The sequence below is a fragment of the Grus americana genome, chromosome 6 (assembly GCF_028858705.1).
Source record: "Grus americana isolate bGruAme1 chromosome 6, bGruAme1.mat, whole genome shotgun sequence".
Classification (NCBI taxonomy): Eukaryota; Metazoa; Chordata; class Aves; order Gruiformes; family Gruidae; genus Grus; species Grus americana.
Genome location: NC_072857.1, coordinates 39,152,383 through 39,172,485, shown reverse-complemented (window position 1 = coordinate 39,172,485; position 20,103 = coordinate 39,152,383). Strand labels below are relative to the sequence as shown.

Genomic DNA, 20,103 nt, shown 5'->3' with positions numbered 1-20,103 from the left:
ACGCACTTCAGCAGGGCAGCAGGCACTAGACAATGCAGGGCTCTATGCAAGGTTTAAATATCAATGAATAATTACCTTTTTAACCACACACCCCCCCTTTTTTTTTTTTAATAAAAGTTTCTCTTCTAAAAGCTTTCTGCCAGTGCATGTCCAGCATCCCACACCAAAATTCCACATCTATTTACTGAGGCATAGGGGCATTTTGGCATCCTATTTGAAGCAGGGAGCTTGTAAGACCCTAGCTAGTGAGATCTCCAACAAATATGAAAGCTGCTTATGCTGAAGGCAAACGCTGCTTTTGGGACCAGTCATGCGATCTTGCTTTAGGATATTGCCAAGTAATTCTTCCTCCATTAACTTCATGAGGAATAATTATTTTGCTTGAAATTAAATATAATGAGTAAACATAGCAAAACTATCATATTTTCCAGAAATGGTATCTGTGCTGTACCATCCTAATATTGTCCCTCAAACAATCTCAACGTAAGCTAAACTCTCCCTATACACTATTATATTTTTAACATAAATTAGCATATTTAGCTCACATAAAAATCAGGCATAGTACCAATCAATATCCATAACCTACATTAAATAGCGTGCTAATAAGCTGTGATACTTAATCTCAACACCCATCCCATCCAGTGTGTGTTATTTTTCCTCCACTGGAGTGACTCCAAAACCTTAAATTTTAATGAAGGGCTGTTGTAGGGAAAAATGTGGTTTGGAAGGAGTTCAGATACATGAATTCCATGTACAGAACAGATTTATGACCTATATTAACAAGGATAATCCTGTGTCACAGTTCCTCTGAAATGCAAAGTTGTGGAGCAGTCATTTCAAATCCATTATCATCCTCAAATGGTTGTCCAGTGATGTCTAACCTCAATCAATAGCCAGTAATGAACCACAGCCATTAATTCCATTTGCATGTTTGTACAAAGCATCATTTTTAAGCTGCATATTCATATGCAAAGAGAGTTCAGTGTGCGCATAGAGATTTCACAGCCTGTGGAAAGTTCTGCACTGGGATTTGAACATTTCCCAGGCACCTGGAAGAATATTTAACTCGCGCTGTGTAACGATCTTGACAATGAAGCCCAAGAAAACACACGGGACAGCGCACAAGCCAAATGTTTGTATTTTGGGCAATGGGTGATCTTACTGAGCCATGCCCTGGGGATACGAACATAACCAAAGGCAGGGAATTAGTTAATACAGACAGTGATCGATAGCAATTTGAAGTCTGAGAATGGAGGAGGAATGGAAATGCTGAGTATGAACAGAATCCCAGGCTGGTACAAGAGAAAGCAGTATACCAAAAGTAATATAATCTTCCATCCTTTCATACCAAGGCTTTGTATGAAAACTGAATTTCCATTCATGAGGCCATGCAACCTAACACCTGATTGCTCAAGAAAGGGGAAAAGAAAAAGAAAACAAAACTTCAAACCCAACACAAAGCTGATGTGGTCACATATAACATGGTTGCCTTTCTTTCTATTCCCCATTCATTTTATATACACACTACTCAAATGCAAAGAATAAAGTTACAACAAGGTAAGAACATGGTTTCACTTCCACATCCTTCAACGGTCAAACAAGTCCCAACTGTTTTGTACCCGAAGTTACCCAAATCTCTGCAACAACACAGCATAAGGAAAAATACATAAATACAACAAATAAATGACCGTTGCACAATTCCTACCTGGAGTCTGTACTCACAACAAATTTTTCCTTACTTCAACCATTAAACCTAACGATGACTTTCGAAGTAACTCACAACTGAAAGCGGTAATGTAAGGTTTAGTCCTTGACACAAGATTCATGCCAGGAAATCCCAAATCTCCATGAATCAATGTCAAAACATACCACCCTAGGGTTAGAGCAGAAATTCCACACGGTTTACTAAAAAACTTCCATATTAAATACAAAAGAAACAAATTAGGAAATGCTGCAGACATACAATGTTATTAAATAGTATCCAGGACTAAACCAACCATATTTAAATCCTTGCAAGGACATATCTTGTACATTTGAGCTGAAGTATCTAATTAAAAGTAACGCATCACCAACCAGTAAGCACTCATCATTCCAACATCCACTGAATTGTACTGGTTAGATCATTTTTTGCAAGATGAAATAAATGAAGGACACTGACACTACTGTATGAAAGGGAAGGTCCCGACTTCAAATGTGACAAACCCGTAATCAAGTTTTGCCTCCATCTAATTCAGAATGCTTTTTTTTCATCCTGGATAGATCACTGTGAGTAGGATGAGGTTTCACATTGCCTTCCTCAGACACGTTCCCCTTGTTAGCATTATATTAGCAGAAAATTAATCCTGCAGAAAAAAAAATGGAAATGAAGTTTCCTGGCAGTCAAGTTCTCCAAAACAAGCTTATTGTGCACCAGAGTCTTCCAAGTCCAGGGACTGGAACTGAGTGGCTGGATACAGACTGAAGAGGAAAGGCTCAGGATCCTCCCCTTCCACAGCAGCTAGCCATAGCACTGGCATGGGCATAGCAAAAACCTGCACCATCAGGCAACACAGGGATTTGAATCTCTGCCTAAATACTTCATTCAAGTCAGAAATGTAACTAAGTCAGTCATAGTGATAAAAAAGCCCCCTCACCTTCTAAGATTTAAAAAAAAAAAAAATCAAAGCAATATTTATATAAAACCTAAGCCTCCTACCTTAAGAAGAGACATTTCAGTACAAGTCAATTTTTGTAAACACTCTAAATATTTGGGGTTTGTTTCAAATTCAACTATCTTAGACATTGCCTGAATTGAATTGCCATTCTCTAGTCAACTCTTAACACTAATGCTTGTTGGTTTAACAGCTATACTTTAGGAAACACACATTTTAACAATGTAACAAACACGTAGAGCTCCTTAGCTACTCCACTAGAACCCTTGCAGCAGACTTCAGGGAAAAAAACAATTGCCTTTATTGCACAGAAGAAAACAATAATGAACCAAGAATGTTAAAGTCATCAAGATTATAATTGCACACAGAAACATAACACAAGAGATTCCATTAAGAGAGATGTTTTGATGTGTATAACAACTCTGAAGAGAACGACAGTAACATGTTCAGCAGAAACACGGGATCAGACCAGCAAAACCGAGACCAACCCAAGCGAGGAGGCAGCTAGCACTCTGTAATTCCAACTCCCCGTCCTCAAATAGGGATGCTGATGAAGCTAGAAGAAAACCTAAACTACTCAAAATCTGGAGCCACCACGGTGAACATAATCTTTTTCTCACAACCTAAATAAATGAATTGAAAATCCACAAAACTGAATTGCTTCTGCTGACTTCCAGGCAACAGCTGTACCAGAACAGCAGAAACTGAAAATCAGGGTGACGAGTAGGAAAAGAAACCCAAGAACTCTGTGATGAGCAGGCAAATTTCTGCAAGCTTTCACAGAATATATTCACAGCTTCACTGAAGCTGAACTAATAGGTTTAGAAGTATACCATTTATTGGTACTCTATAAAAGAGATTTCAACTGCATATTCCTCTTCCCTTTCTCTCTCTATCAAAGTGGTTATCATATAGAAATTATTTTCTTTCTTTCAAGTAAACACAAGATCTAATTACCCACACAGCTGATCAGAAAGTTTCCTCTTAATTTCTAAGAATCAAAACAATCACACCAAAATATTACTGAATTTGAATAACTGGATAAACTTTTGCCATAAAGACAAAGATTAAACTTGACACCTGTTTTGTGAAACTCAAAGATAATCACAATGCCTTTTCAACCAATATGATTAGCTTGGTTAAATCTCCCAATATTAATTATGGCTGTTTTCAGGTCTAAAATTCAGATAATGAGAAAGCGTAGCACACAATCATTTAAGAACAATGAGATTATTTCTATGTAAGCAATGCACTCAGTACATTTGAAAACTATTTACCTTATAGACAAGCATAAAATTTAAATGACATATTATGAGGATAAGATAGCTAAATAACAATTTAAATAATACTACCCAGAAACTAGCTATCTTTTTAGTCTCATTAGGAGTTCAAATGTATGCAAGGTCAAATACTTCATACTGTATGAAGATTGAGGTCTTTTTGAAAGAGGCTTTAAAGGCACGTTTCATACATGTGACGGAGGAGCAACAAATTAATGAGTAAAAATGGCATTAGTTCATCTGAAAAGAAAGAAAAAAAAAAAGACAGCAAATGAACAAGGTAAAGACTAGACAAAAGAAATCACAGCAGAAGCCCTGTAAGAACTCCCTAAGAAATTCTGAGTTTGAATTAAATTGATTTGACCAAAATGGAATCCACTTTTATCATATTAAAACTGTTTCAAAACCAAAACCAGAGCATTGACATACCAATCCTTTGGCACCCCCTCGCACTTTCTCAGGGAAAATTCTTTGAAAAATTGTGGCCAAGGATCCAATTTCATTTGAGAAAATATATGTGTGTGTGTAAGACTGGTCAGACTCTTAACATCTAAGAAGAAAAAACCCAACTTTGGTAATAATGTATGTGCTAAACAGAAAAGGACAGAAATATCATCCATGTTACATAATTAAAAATAATGAGTAAAATCAAAGGGTATTGCTTTGTGAGGGAAATGCAATCCTTCCTTGAACATATAGCTGTACAAATTAACAATTTGTTTCAGTAGGAAGTTACAGAAATGAGGGGTTTTTATTATCACAGTTTGCATTTTTCAAGCTGCTGACATTTCTGACTGGTGACCCATGGGCTGAGTCCTTCCCTCTGGCCCTTTGTCTCCTCCTCAGGAGTAAACCAGCTCTGGGGCTTCACTCAGCAGCGGGAGCTGAGTGACCACTGGAGCAGCAACTACTCTGAGCGGAGCGAGCCGGAGGGACATGCTGCTTCTGGTGTTGCATCTGGCTAAGGGGGTGGTAGGGACCAGGCATCCTCCAGCAAGCGCAGATTGCTGGTCAGGGCTGATGTCACCGATGTTTCTCTGGGTATTTCTCTAGGTGTTTTGTAAGTCTAAGTAACATCCCTTTGAAGCAGATTGCCTCCAACTTTTTTCTTTGACCTCTTACTGCCACTTTAACTGTCATTCTTAGCACAGTCTTTGCTTTCACTGAAAGCAAACTGCCACTTAGATAGCCTTAACTCTGGGGAAACTCAGGAAAAACACCTAATTAGGTACCTTGCTTGGAAGTAGGCTTTTGCTCACATAAATACCCTGTGAAACAGCATTTACATTTCAGAAGCCACAGTCCTTTCACCCTCCACCAAGACAAAGAGAAATGAAGTTTCTCACTATGTATCCACACAAAACAAAATATACAGGAGACAGAACACACAAACAAATGAAGAAGCCAACTACACTTTTCCACAATGTTTATAACTGCAATGCCTTAGCAATACACAAGAAAAAAAAAGAGGAAATACAGCTGGTGTAAGTATCCTATTACAAATTTCTAAAATGCAAGAGACCTTACTTTGTTTCAGTTACAATAATGCCTCAAAGGCTACAGCAAAGCACTTAAAACACCACAGCTAGAGTCCAGACACCTTTTAACTCGTTCCCACCATACAAAAGCTTTTTAAAACTGAGCCATGCGTGCTAACCAGCAGAAAATCTCTAATAAGATAATCAACAAAATGGCTGTGATAAAAAAATCTTCAGTTTTCAAAATAAGATGTCATGATTTATCATGAATATTGGAAAGGTTTTCTACTATTTATTAGTTTTACACAAGAACTTCAATGGGTTTTCATCACTGGTTTTGAAATTCAGTAAGTGTGTAAAGCCACCTGTGAAACTAACTATGGAGCAGTTCCATCAAAGGGCAGCATTTTATTATATTTTCTTCCTGTAATTATTTCAAATATACATTTGAATTGCTCAACAGGAGGACTGCTTCTTCTGTCAACCCGTTTCCTCCCTTTCCCCTCTTCAACTGCCATCAGCATTTCTCTCTCCTGCTGTTTGCTGAATTATTGTAATGGAGATATTGTTCGTGAATCAGTAACTTTGAGTGGTCAATATTTCCACCAACTAAGAAATAGAAGCCAAAAGGTAGCTTTTCATTAAAGCATGGTCATTCTGGATGAAAAGTGAAGCCTATTCAGTAACCACACTGCAGACCATTTGCTTTTTAAAAATCAATATAATGATAGACTCTTAAGGTTCCTGATATAAAAGAAAGAAGTTGCATTTTGCATTTTGTCCTGCAAAGGATTTGTAGTTTAGAACGGCTTTCAAGGACAGTTCTGGTAACTGAAGGATACATGTAAAGGGAGAAAAAGTGGTATAAAGTCCAAACAAATTTCTACAACTAAAGCAGCTGTGACTCAACTTCAAAATGTATCCAATAGGGTGTTGGTTTTTTTTTTTCTTCTTCTTTTCAGTATGGAAAACTACTTGTTTAAAGCAAAGGTAACATCCTTGCAGAACACTAACAGTCTAATTATTACTGTTTCTGAAGTCAAACATTACAGATGGCCTGTGGTCTGCAGATACAACTATCTCAAAGACAGAAGACCAGCAGGAGTGGTGTAAAGGAGACACCTGATAATTTGGCAACAAAGAAAATCTCCAGAAGTCTGGACATCTGCTGGGCACCCTGGACTGCATAAGAACAAGCTCCTCAGCATGGCAGGAGTAGCAGAAAAAGGAAGACAACTTCTGCACAAAACAGGATCTAAGCGTGCAGCAAAGTTACAATTATTATCATCCTGCATTTTCCAAAAGCACATTGCAGAACTGATCTCTCCAAAGAAAAATGAGACATGTAAGTTGCTTTGTCTTAAAATAGATACCCATCAACAGTTAACACAGCCTCTGAAATAATATAAAACATATTTTTTATATATATATAAATGCCCAAAACCCACAGAGAATAACCAACAGTTACATGTGCCAGAAGATATTAGTATGGGTAGAAACATTTGGCTTGTGGGAGTGGGTGGAAGGGGAAAAATTTTAATCAAATCCATTACCTGGTTATTGATTTCTCTTTGCCAGACTGATCCTGTAGAATACTTATAAAGCCTTTGACATTGAGACGTTTGGCCAAAGATATTGGATTAGACTAAGCAAAAGCTAAGCTTCTCATGTAATCTCTCATATTTCATTTATATGTGATTTATTCCTTTGTCCAGCAGAGGCTTTTTATTGATAAAAATAAGAAGATTGACAATCCCAAAGGAAATCTAATGCCCACCCAAACATGTTTGTGAAGGAAAAATAGTAGGCTTTGCAGGCCTGAGAGAGAATGATGTGATGTGAAGACTGCTTCCTTGTATGAAAAGTATGAAGCTTGCCAAAGATTCTGAAATAAACAAAGCTACTTTGGAAATTAAAATTTTCCTATACTTGAAAACACCAAGTACACAGTTAATGCAGTACACTGGGGAACTGACTGAAAGGCTTCTGAAATAGGTTTTTCTTTGCAGAATAAATGAAAGCAACTTTTTTCTTTCAACTTCCTGTATTAGCTCAGTTTGATAAAACATCTTAACAAATGTCTAGTCTGCTAAATACGATGTCTTACACAAAGGCAGTTAGATGACTGAAAATTAACAGTGTCACTCAAAAGAAGTTTCTAACCATTGTCAAATTTATTACGTAAGCTGGTAACTGAAGGCTTTGTTGAAATATATGAGAATCCAAGATTCTCTAAGAAACTAAGTCATTATACCTTTGCAACACAAATGCTGTTCAAAAGTCCTAAGCAAAATGTAGTAGACTGTCTTGCATTCAATATCAATAGTAATAAAAGGCTATGTAAAAAAAAATAGTTATGAATAGTAATAAAAGGATAAATAAAAACATCTGTTCCTGCAGTGAACCTTGAATTAATTTTAAAGCCTCTATTTCAAGGCACAAATCAGAATAATTCTATTCCACTGATAGCCAGAGACCTTTGTGATTAACATGAGTCTTACAACTCTTTCCCATGATAATGCTTAGAGCAGAGTTAGTAGCTTTTAAGTCTCAGCATTGTATAAGGTGGAACTCAGCATTTGCTGACTCTGCTGGAAGTAGAGAACAAACCGGAAGCATAGTACAGAGCAATACAGTGCCTACACTGTGAATTATCTGGGAGGCCCAGGGTCTGTACAGGCAAGTTAGGGATTGGGCAGTAATTCCATGAAAACCCACACAATTCTTTAGTGCCACCAGAAAAACAATCTGGAGCACAATAAACGGGAGGGTACCTAAGCACATCACAGCTGAAACTTTTCCATAACGGAATTTGAAAGAGTCCCTGATGGAGCTGAATTCTCAGTCTGTTTCTTCCTTGACATCTCAGAGAACTTCGTTTGGTCCTGAGTGGGTTAACAGGTATGGTGTTACCTTAGCATGACTGTTGACCCAGCCTGGGTAGTGGCTCTAAGGGATGGGTGGTAACAAAAAACATCAATTCAAAGTCACTGACTCCAAACCTTTCTTCCTGTTGGCAGATTTTTTTTAAAGAGCCTAAAAGTGTATGTGAAGGTCTTGAATTAGAATGAGCCTCCAGTAGCATAGCCAAATCACACAACTCAATGTTAAATTACAGCTTCCATACAGACAAATGCTGCTGTATTTAACTAAAACTAACAAACATTAGCTTGTAGCAACATTTTGTAGATCCTGGAATCATAACTTAAGCAGTAACTGTTTGAGCTGGAAGTCTCCTAGTTTCACCAAATAACAGCAGCATCAATACTTGAAAGTCAGTACATTAAACAAAATGGCATAATAGATAATTCCTGTTTCTTCTCATAGAAATAAAAATAAATCTAACACTGGCATAAAGAATTATTAAAGTGTGAAGAAGAATATATTTGATTTCAGTAGAATTTTTTAAATTATCTTGTTCTTGTGACTAAAGAACGTAGTCACTCAATATGTCATCAAATTCTTTTCATTTGCTGAGGCTTCATGGGCATGTATAGTTTTAGTTATTCAAAAAATATTCTTTGTAATATGTAAGCAAACAGAAAGCAGCCATTTATTTTCTGTGTCAGATTGTCCGTTTGACTCTTCATACCCTGCAAATGTTTCTCACCACACACTGATGTATGAAAATATTATAACTGGCAAGGAGACTGGTGTGGATCGACACATCGACATCTACCAGTAATGGAACCCTCCTCACCAGTTCAGTCCATAGGGAGCCAAGAGCTGCAGAGGTGGAGGATGAAGAAAGCAGCATGCTCCCTGCTTGTAATTCACCTTGATAATCAAAGCACTACGGGCTCTCAAACTACAAAAGTGTCCACTGTGAAATTCTGAAATTGTACATGTAGCTGCCAACCTGTCAAGTCTGATTTTTGCTCCTCAGCGTTTCCCTCCTCCTCCAAGTGCAAGTCCTCTGAGACGCTGTGAGCAATGAGCAGTGTCAGGTTCTGCCTGTTACCTCTGAACAACTGATCATGGCTGGCTTGAAATCTGGTCTGCCTCTCCTTTCTGTGAATGCCTTCCCTCCTGAATTTTGCCCTTCTCTCCCCATCACTCCTCAGAGGTTTCTCTGCACCCTCCCTCCATTTCTGGATTACTGTTCTGCTGGGCTTTACAGTCTATCTTTTTTTCTACATTGAAATCTATCTCTGGATAGTTTCTTCACAAGCCCAAATGATAACATGATAAAAAAAGTTAAAATCATGTAAAAAAATAAAATCAGGGACTTAACTGAGCAAGAATTCATTTCAGTTTCTCAGTTTATTCTGGCTTCAATTCTGCTCAGGAATCTATTTTTTTGAACCTTAAAAGTTTTTGTACAATAAAGAAATCACTTCCACTCTGACAGAGTCTTACTTCCACAATTTCATATTTATCAATCGCTGCTCTTTAAAACTTTGAAGAAAATATCACTAACCCGGCCCCCTTCATTCAAGGTTGTCGGCAACATTTTGGACTTAGACTCAAGAGGCCACCATGGTGCTCAGTCACCGACAGCACTGCAGCTTTTAAGCCTGGAAGAGGTTCTGAGCATCCAACTGGATGATCAGTAGTGATTTTGTGCTGCTCAGCTTTACACAGCTGGAAGAGACATTGGTTTTAGAGACAGGTGCTTAGAGCTTTCTGCAGACCAAGTGTTCATAAGTGTTTCATTGCTGACCATTCATAACCCCTCAGTCACCTAGCGGGCCTCAAAATCATTGCTCCCCCATAGCCTGCTCTGATGTGCTACAGAATTCCCCTAAAAGCTTCTTATGTAAATTCAAGCCCACCTGGAGTTTTTATTCCCTTCCCAGCCTATTCAACCCCTCTGAGGCCTCACATCCACACTCTCAGTACATTTTACTAATTCCTTCTGCACCCTGTCTCTACAAGGTTGTCTTTCTCATCTATTCATGCATAGATTTTCATCAGGGTAACACCAGCTCCTTCAGCTTCCAGAGGTACAATCTAGAGCTGCTTTCAGAACATGGATTGTTCCAGCCCAACACCTCACTAGCACTTTTTCTAGGATATCAAACATTAACTACCTTTATTTCCAAGATGCTTGATTCATGAATGTACTTACCCTAAGTTTGTTTTTTTCCCCCTAATTGCTGAGTTGACAATACCACCTTCCAGTTTTCCAATAGCAGCGGAACTTAAAAATCCACAAAGTTCAAAATAACTACTGTGGCATTTTTTATATAACAAATTGATAACAGTTTTGATTTCTTTCCTCAGCAACTCAAGAGTTAAAACAGCAACAGAAAGAACACAAGCAATTCCTCATCTGTCTCAGGTGAACAGGACATTACAAAAGATTTGACAATTTTCAGTGCGAGTTTTAAGCAGTTTTAAGAACCTACAGTTTGTACATCTTTTCAGAAAGTCATTGTATTCCACAGGCTCTTGCACAAAAAGGGCTACAAACATTTTAGAAGACTTGATTAATATTTATGAACATATTAAGGACATTACGTATTATACCAGCACAGATACGGAGCAAGAATACAATATTTTACTGTTCACTGGGATTTTATCGGACATTAACAAACACCTCTGCTATGCTGCACAGCTTGATTCTTTAGCCACCCAGGAAGGTTAGTAATAAAGATAAATAAATCTAGTACATGCCCTGAAATATCTTAGTGTAATTAGAGTATGATTCTTAAAGGTGTGGCATTAACATCCTCAGCTTATTCTGGAAACTGGCAGAAGGTGCAGATTTTTGTCTGCTATTCCAAACATTCAGGCCACCTGGTATCCACAGGTACACTACACACAGCTCTTTCTCCAGCTAGCCAGATTTCTAAGATGAAGCCCGTGTGGATGGCTGTGGCAGGAGTCATTCCAACTCCTTCACACACATAAAATGTAAGTTGGAAAATAGTCCTGATTTTTTCAACAGCGACAGGAACTTACAACAACTAATTCATCTGCAAAGTACTATTCAGCCAGAACAGAGTAAAAATACTGTTGGTTTTACAGTTTGACCAGCTGTCACCTGAGCTTCAAAAAGGAAGCACTGTTCTCCTCCCTCCTTCCAGCTGCTGCACTCTGTAAACAATGGGGCCTGTTTCAAGTTTTATTTTTATTTTAAAAGCTTAAGGCAAAATTCTACTCTCAGATCTGCAGAGAGCATCACAACAGAGATGTTCTGCTCTCCTCATCTATTGTCCTGGGAGCCACTGCCATGTGGAGAGAGCACATGGGGGACTAAGACCTTTTGGACAGACTGAAGAGCACTGAATGCAATGCAAAAAGATAATACACCACCAGATTCGGAAGCTTCAGCAAACCACACAACTCTTACCTTGCTCAGATGCGAAGGAGATGCTTCTGTGGTTTCAAGCAAAAAATAATCGTGGAATGAAGCACATTGTCTGTGAGGGGGAAAATGAGACTTCTCCATCTAACACCTCTTCAGAAACTCAGTGGCTTTTGCCCCAAAGACTCAATGGCATCATAATACTTAAGGATATTGTTGTACATCAGTACTGGGAAAGATTCAAGTGACAATCCTCATCACTGTTAAGTATTAATCAGTCAGCAAAGTCCAGAGCCCAAAACATAACTTTGCTGGTTTATTGTATACAGATAAGTTCCTGCTACCACCCCATATTCTCTCATTGCTCTTGGCAAAGCTGAGGATATATAAACCCAACAGCGCCTTTAGCGTGAAGATGACAGATTCTCACAGCTACCAGTGAGACTTGCAACTTTACCTCTATTTACTGTAGTGGCACAAAAACGCAACCATGAGAAAGACCCTTGTTCAAGTAATATTACACTGTGAACACGTAAAAATGGATTTCTGGGATTCCAAGTCATTTGTGTGTGCAGAAGCATCAGTTAAATTCACATCATAGTTCTAGATTTGTTTCTCCTCGAATTACTAGTACACTCAATGTCAGCATGTGGATTATTCTGATGCTCTCTAAAGATGCTTTGAAAGTAGACTTGCGTGTATGACTGTGCATACACGCACTTCCTGAGGCTACGTATAGGATGTTTCTCAGATCAGAGGTGGAGATTGTTCTAAACCTGATTTTACAGATGGAGAGAAGAAACAGAGGAGAAACGATCTAACGGGACAAAAAGGAAAGAATGTGTAAGTGTGGAAGTTCTACCCAGATTTCTGGATCACAATTTAATAGCCCAGTGTGACAAAAATATTTTTCTTTCCACTTCTGGATGAACATAATTTGAAATCTTTAAACCTAGAACAAAATTAGAGGCTATCTATGTTTGATCGCAGAAAAAAAAAAAATCTATGAGAACTTTCCAATTTTGTTTTTGCTTCTGAACACCTGATATATAGAAGTGCTCTACTTAAAAAAAAAAAGTATGATTAAATGTATTCTGCCACATTATATATATTTTATCCAGTAACAGAAAGCAATATTTTAACAGCACTGCTTTTGAATCACTCCAGAGCATTCAGCAGGAGTCAATTTATACTGCAAGAGAATAATGATGTACCTCAACTCATTTTAATTTCAATAATTGAATGAGAAATAGGAAAGCCTATTGAAAGGACTGTATTCTGGTCAAAGACTAATGAGAAAACAGTTTTGAGTCTCTGAGTCAGCGGGTGTCATGGTAACAATGCATTATCGAAATCTGATTAGCATGCCCAGCAGCTTTACAAGTGATAACATACTCTTCTAATTGTATTTTCCCTTTTTTCCCTGTGATGAGTTTTATATTCATAACAGGTAAGAGGTAAGGCAGCATTCTGTTTATCTGCAAGTTAGACTTTGGATGTCCAGCATGCTCACAAACTCTGAGCAACCTGTCATTCAGTAATAGAAAAATTTTCCTACCATCTTAAAATAAGAAGCTGAGCCTTCCATTTCTTTCCTCCTGTTTTATATGTAATTAAGGCAAATATTATTCTCTTCTTTTAAATATATAAAATTATTTCTAAGAATATACACATGAAAAAGCAAACACTGAACCACAAGCATCTTCAGAAAAAGCCTATGTTCATAGGAGAGAGAGATACCAGAAAAGAGTAAGTTCATGTTTAATTCATACCAGAAAGCATGATGCGCGTTCTTTAGGTTTTCAAAACAGGGAGGGGACTTTCTTGTGTTTAGAGGAATGTGTGTGCATTTGACAACTCATTACAATATCAGAAATCGGGAGGAACCATGAAATTATATAGTATACTTTTCCTTCTCATGAAGGAAGGAGCTAATATTGCTTCATAAAACAAATACAATGAAAATACAAGGTTGGAGGTTTAATAATGCTCTTTTTATAAGTGAGCCTCAGGTGAGTAACTGGGCAGACCTTTATTATATTAACTGTAAAGAACTCTATTACAACTGCAGCCTCACAAATCTGATGCAAAATCACTTTAACTCAGTCTTAACAAATGGATTTATATTTTTTCCTTGAGAGTGTAAAATGGCATTCTATTTTTCAACAGAATGACCAAGAAATCTGCTTCGCATTTGGCCTATTTCCATGACCCTTGTAGCCTAAATTTTTTTTTATTTTCAATGTTCACTTTAATTTATTAATTCAGCTTCAAATCTGTATAAAGAGAAATAAGGAAAGCTTATATTCTTATTCTCTAGGTAAACTCGAATACTCGTAGTCATATGACAAATAATGCCTAATACAAGAAATCAACTTTCCTATATTATTAATAATGGAACCGTGTTTGTTACAGTGCATGAACACACAGAAAATGAATACAGTGAGATCTAAAAAGCTTATTACTCCTTGTTACGTGCACCGACATGTGGACAAAGTTTAAGATGTACAAAATACTAAAAGCAATCAATCTTAAGTCAACACACTGAAAGCCAGAGGAACATTTATCTACATGTTTGGAAATTCAGCAGAGAGTGCAGGGTTACACTGAGAATAGAAAGTCATCAAAGCAGGCCAGTGAACAAAGAAAGAGCAAACAAGTACTCCCCAGAAGGGATTAGTGCTAGTTCAGGGGACTGTTTGCACTAACCTTGGATGGAAGCAGCAGCCCAAAAGCCAATCACTGTGACCTTCACCTGTCATGATGATGTTCCCATCAGGGAAAGCCCACATTTTCCAGAGGTGGTCATCACTGCCAGTGACTATAATGTCTTTTTAGGGATGTAAAGCCAAGCTACAACAGGAAAGAAAGGCAGGTTATATTCTGTCTCGGTTCCATTTTATGTGAAATACACAGCAGTGAGATTCATTTAACTCAACAGCTACAGAGGATTCTGATTCTGGAGGGACTGAACAAGCAGCAATGCTTTCCCTGCTCGTAAGAATTTAAATATATGCTACGTAGATGAGTTTCTGCTGTTACTGAAGAAAACAAAACATGACTGACTTCTGTGAAACCAGAATTGTTTTCACACTCTGTTGAAGTTCCAGTTGATTAAAACACTCAAATATGTTTTAAAATACTTTGTTAAATTATGTTCCTACAAACATGCAACAGGATAACATATGAACAAGCAGAACCAATGTGAATCGCTTTTCCCCACACCCAAAATAACTTCAAAAGCCTTAGCTTATCAGCCTGCTGCTGATGGTCAAAGCAAAAAAGGACAAAAGGACTCTTTGCTCCTCCCCCTCCACCCCCCATTGTGTCCACAGATCTAATGTCTCCTGCCACTGAGAAATAACTCAAATGATAATTACAGTCCAGGAGCTACAATCTTTGCCATCACTTTAGCACCTATTCACTGGGACTAGCTCAGAAAATCCATTTCAATTCTATACTCACAATGCGTTACATGTTTTCATTTTTTACTATGTAGCACACAGGGACATAATAGAAATCATACACTTATCACCCCCCTATACTGAAAAACCAGTTTATTTTTGATTTTGCAACTGCAGTGCAGCTTAAAATGGATCCAGGGAAGAAAATAAATCTGTTGGAAAGATAACAAGTAGTTTATTTCATATGAATTTAGTTACTTGATTTAAATTATTGTAATGCTTTATTATTTGTTGAATATGTGAAAGTATCTAGGAGATGACTGAAATCCCAGGAGTAGATTATTTCAATAGATTAAATCTGGAGTTCAGAATCAAAATGCAAGGATGGGGAGAGGAATCACAACTTGGTGTGTGCCCCTATTTCAGTTGTGCATTAGAGCCGACAGTTTGCAGAGAAAAACACTTATTAAAACGGACTCAGAGTAGAGAGAGACGATGCTAAGCAGCCAAATGTGAAGATAAGAGAGGTCTTAGAAGGCATACTACTATAAAAATCTCTTTTTTAATAGTACCTTTTTCCTGCACTCAAATCATTTCATAAAATTCCTAAACCAGAACCACAGCTTCTACTGTACTGGGTAAAATAATTCCCTCAATCAAATCCATGCTAAAACCCTATTTTTGTCAACTAGATTTTCATCAGAAAACACATCTATTCTTGCAGTTTAGGGCACAGTCTAGGAAGACTCCTACAGATTCATCAGCTGAATTCATCTGCTTGACCAAGGAGCTTGGGTTTTACCCATTCTCTAGTTCCTTAGAGGGGGGGAAAAAAAAAAAGTTTTCTATCTTTGCCTAGAGAAGAAAAACTTCCTTTGCATTTACAGGGAAAAAAGAGAAGGGTGAAATGATGCTATTTAAATTCTCCAGAGATGCACAGAGAGCAAATGTATCACTTAGATTGGCCACAACAGATATCTAGAAGAGCAAGAAATAGAGATAAAAGGAGAAAATTAAAGGCTGAAAGATGGCACGCCAGTGGCCTGCAAATTACAGGATGAGAACAACTCCCCCAGACTCCCTCTACTATCAGAGACCTCTGACACTCCAAAATCCCAACATAACACTGTTTTCTGCAGCATACATAGGCACATAGCATTGCTATTCTGGGCACTGCTAAAAAGGGGGCCAGCTTCACAGAAAAATGAGTGGGCTAATGATTATAAAAATTAATCCATCAAGGCTGCTACACACTTCTCTGCCTCTAAAACATAGAGGACCTTCCTTGCTGGCATGCATCTGGCTGTGCAGCACACAGAAGTGAGACCAGTGCAGGAGCATCTTTTACTTGCTGGCAACAAGGTCCTGGGATCCTCTGGATGTAGCAACGGAACGGCAAGGTAAAAAGAAACAGAAGTGGATTCAGGAAGACCAGCGAGGGAGGAGAGTATGCCTGCTGCAAAACCACTGACAGCACATGCTGCTGCAAGAAGCTTAATCACCAATTCTGGCTTGTCTATGGTGCAGTTAAAAGACTGGATTTTTCTGGTTTGGGAACAACTTTATCTTTGTGTTACTTGGAGAAAACAAGCAAACAGTGTCGTACACACAGAGCTAACATTTTTCTCTTAATCTATTTCAGATACTTCAGATACCCTCCAGTTTTTCCCTCCAGATATTTCTGCTGTTGAGTACGTGCCTGCTGTGAAGACTTTCCATCAGTTCTTTCTTACATCCTTCCTAAGTATCTGCCTTCTCAGTTCCCAGGATGCGTTATGCAGCCTTACTTACACCACCTTCAGTTCACCTTTCATTCAAAGCAAAGCTAATCTGGTTGCCTGCAGATCCTGACTTGCTTTCTGAGCGGTTCTTACCCTCCAGCTTGGCCATAGTTGCCTACAGATGTGAGCTGTGCTGTTGTTCATCGTGCTTCAGCTCAGCTCCTGTCCTTACCCCTCCCTACACGCTTCCAGTCCAACTTTGGCAATGTCCAAACTTCTTCTGTGATGACAGGTTCCTAAAGAGCTTTGAGACAATCCATAAAGTGAATTTCATATGGAAGAAAATATCTTGCCATCAGAACGAAGCCTGCAAGTCTATTTTTCACAGGCTTTTCTTTTAATTGTAGAGCTCTTGCAAAATGCTGCTGCTGTCCAATGTTTTTTTTTTTCTCCATGCCATTTTTACAGGCACGCAGTGAACACTATTTAATTAACAGCAAATGTGTGACATAACCACTGTCAAGCTGCTTCTGAGAAAGGGAAGCCCATTCATCCAAAAGGCGTTCTATATGCAACATTAATTAGGCACCCTTGTCTTCATTTCTGGCAATCCAGCATTGTATAGATTTTTGCTTCATCTCTGTTCACAGGGTCTAATTATTTCCAGCACAGAAGACTTTGGGTAGATTGGAATGAAAATCAATAATGGAACATGTGTGATAGGAACATTAGTTTTCTCTTCCTCCTCCTCTGGGATAGAAGTGGGATCAGAGGAGGCTCAGCCAAGAAAGAAAAACCCACAACCAAAAAAACCTCTCAGAGATTTGCTGCTGTTGAGTATATCAATACCCATGTTTACACAACTCATTCTGGCATTATAAGACATTCTCATCTCTTCAGCACTTGCCACGGTAGATATATAGCGCTCCTACTAATTCACTTTCAAAACAATCATCGATTATTTTAATTTATTTTGACTGAACCATAAATAAAAATATGGTATCTTCAGATACAAAATACTTTCCGTCTCTGCGTGTACTACATTTGATCATTTCACACATATGAAATCAACTTCCATGTTAAAAAGTGTTAAATCCAAAGCTGTTTGCATAACCTTAACTGTGTGCTTGTTTTGATACAAACACTAACTACACTGCACTGAGGCAGGGGAGATTTCAGTTAGATGCAAAGGAAAACTTCCTGGCAATAAGGTTACAGGTGTCTGCCATCATTAGCCTGTTCTTAAAGCTCTCTCTCAGCACACCTATCACATATTACCTAGATAGATTACTCCCATCATGGTTAGGAGAACAGACTGGTTGGTGTCTTGAGGTTCCTTCAAGTCTTAAGGTAGCAATGTTCCTACTGAGCCCTGGTTCATTTGATGCCCAAAATAGACCATGCTTACATGTGAAGGGCAATTATAAAACAACAGGAGCATCACCTCAAATCTTTGCTAAGGCTTAACAGTAGTTAAACCCAGTTGCACAGATGCACGACAGTAAGGCATACAAAACCTCTCATAATTTTAAAATAATTTTAGTGGATAAAATATTTTACAAAATCAACAAATACTCAGCTTTTACTAGCTTCCTACAGATCTCAGTAGATTGCAGGAATAGGAGGAGTCCAGAACTACAAAAACCTAACCTAGTCTCAAAATTAGATACTCTAAGAATGAATAATGCAAAAATGATGACCAGCTTAGAGCTCTTTAAGTGACTTATCTAGCCTCACCCAATTGCTCTGTGGCAGAAATAAGGACAAAATCCAGTTTTCTATGGTTTCACATATAGAAGTTATACAGAAAAGTATGTTCTCAATATAGACAGCATTTAGCTGCCAAATTCTAACACAGCATTGTACTGAATATCACTTGCAATACGTAATTTTTAGAACCTCGTGATTTAATCAAATTTATTTGCATTCCCGGATACTGGCAAAAAGGATTGTTGTTAATGCCAGCAGCTGCTTTCAGACCAGAAAGCTCTTCTGCTGCACTTCCTGCTCCAAAATATGACAGCAGCAGAGCTCCTCCAAGATTAAAATACCAAACACATTTTTCTTGGTCACAGAAACATTTTAGTTAACATTTTCTTTTCCAAAAGTTCAGCCTTACTCAGATATCTAGCACAGGAAAATTTGGTCTGAGTGGTTACATTTCAGTGAAGTTATAAATTACTAAAAACCTCAGGTTTATAACAAACTGTTGGGAAATTGCAGATATTTCTTCCTCTACCCTCAGGCTCTCTAGGTGTGTTGGAATGGAAAAGCAGAGTTTTTGAAGGCAAGGACAAATCACACACTGAATTCTCGAAGATGGCTACCGATGATGGCCTCATACAAGCACAAGTATGTGCCTAAACACGAGGGCACCAACAGCCCTGCAGTGATATTGTTCGCATGTATACACTTAATTATAGTGCTGGACTCTGTCCTAAAAAAAAAAATCCAAAGAATTTGTAAAAGCTGAAACACTGTTCCAGTCCCAATTTTGCTGGTCACTAGGCCAGTCGTGCCGAGACTCAAGACAAGTTAACCAAACCATTAGGAACAGTTTCTGTAGCAATGGATGAGCAGATTGCACATCCTAAACCATGTTTTTCTACCTCCTGTAGTTGTAACAGCTTTTGAGGTAAAACACTCACCACCACCCAGGCAGGTCCCAGGTGTGGCTGCTGCATGTGGAAGTCCTCACCTCTGCAACCACACTCCAAGGATCTAATTATAATCAAAGTCAAGCTCTAAAATTAAAACAAGTAAAGAGGTAGAAGACCACACAAACAAAAAAAAAATATTTAGCTCAATGGAACGGCCAATTATTACCTCACGATGGACAGGCACTCATGAAGATCCCTTCACTTTCTCTGCATGAGCAGAAAGGGAGTGACAGGAAAAAAGCAATTAATCCCTTTGCTTGCCACACCTTTGGACATCTTCCTCCATTTTCCTCCTTTTCTACGCAATGGTGGTGTGGTGGGGGTGAAAATCAGAAAAAGTAAAAGCAAACTGAAGCATTTTGTACCGGGTGTAAGCAGGGAGGTGCTGCCATCAGGGCGGCTGCAGCACCTGCTTCTGCCAGGAGAGGCGGGGCTGCCCCACACCAGGCAGAGCTGGTTCCAGCCGGTTCACACCGGCTCCACTACCATCCGCCACAGGATTGGGTGGAGCCTGTCAGCAACACTGGTGGCACCTCTGGAAAAACATATTAAAGAAAGGGAAGAAAATGTTGGACAAAGAGGAGGAAGGAACAAAAAGAGTGAGAAACGCCAAGGTCAGAGAAGCAGGAGGAAGAGCGCCATGGCACTTAGAGCAG

The 20,103-nt window shown here is 38.5% G+C and overlaps 1 protein-coding gene across 1 annotated transcript in view; it reads right to left on the bottom strand.

The window, feature by feature from the left end:
* The window catches only part of SPAG16 (sperm associated antigen 16), a 407,293-nt gene that overhangs the window by 190,372 nt on the left and 196,818 nt on the right, over positions 1 to 20,103 (bottom strand). Inside the window, 1 exon segment of the mRNA XM_054830796.1 lies at positions 14,372 to 14,515. Coding sequence (XP_054686771.1) covers positions 14,372 to 14,515 — 144 coding nt within the window.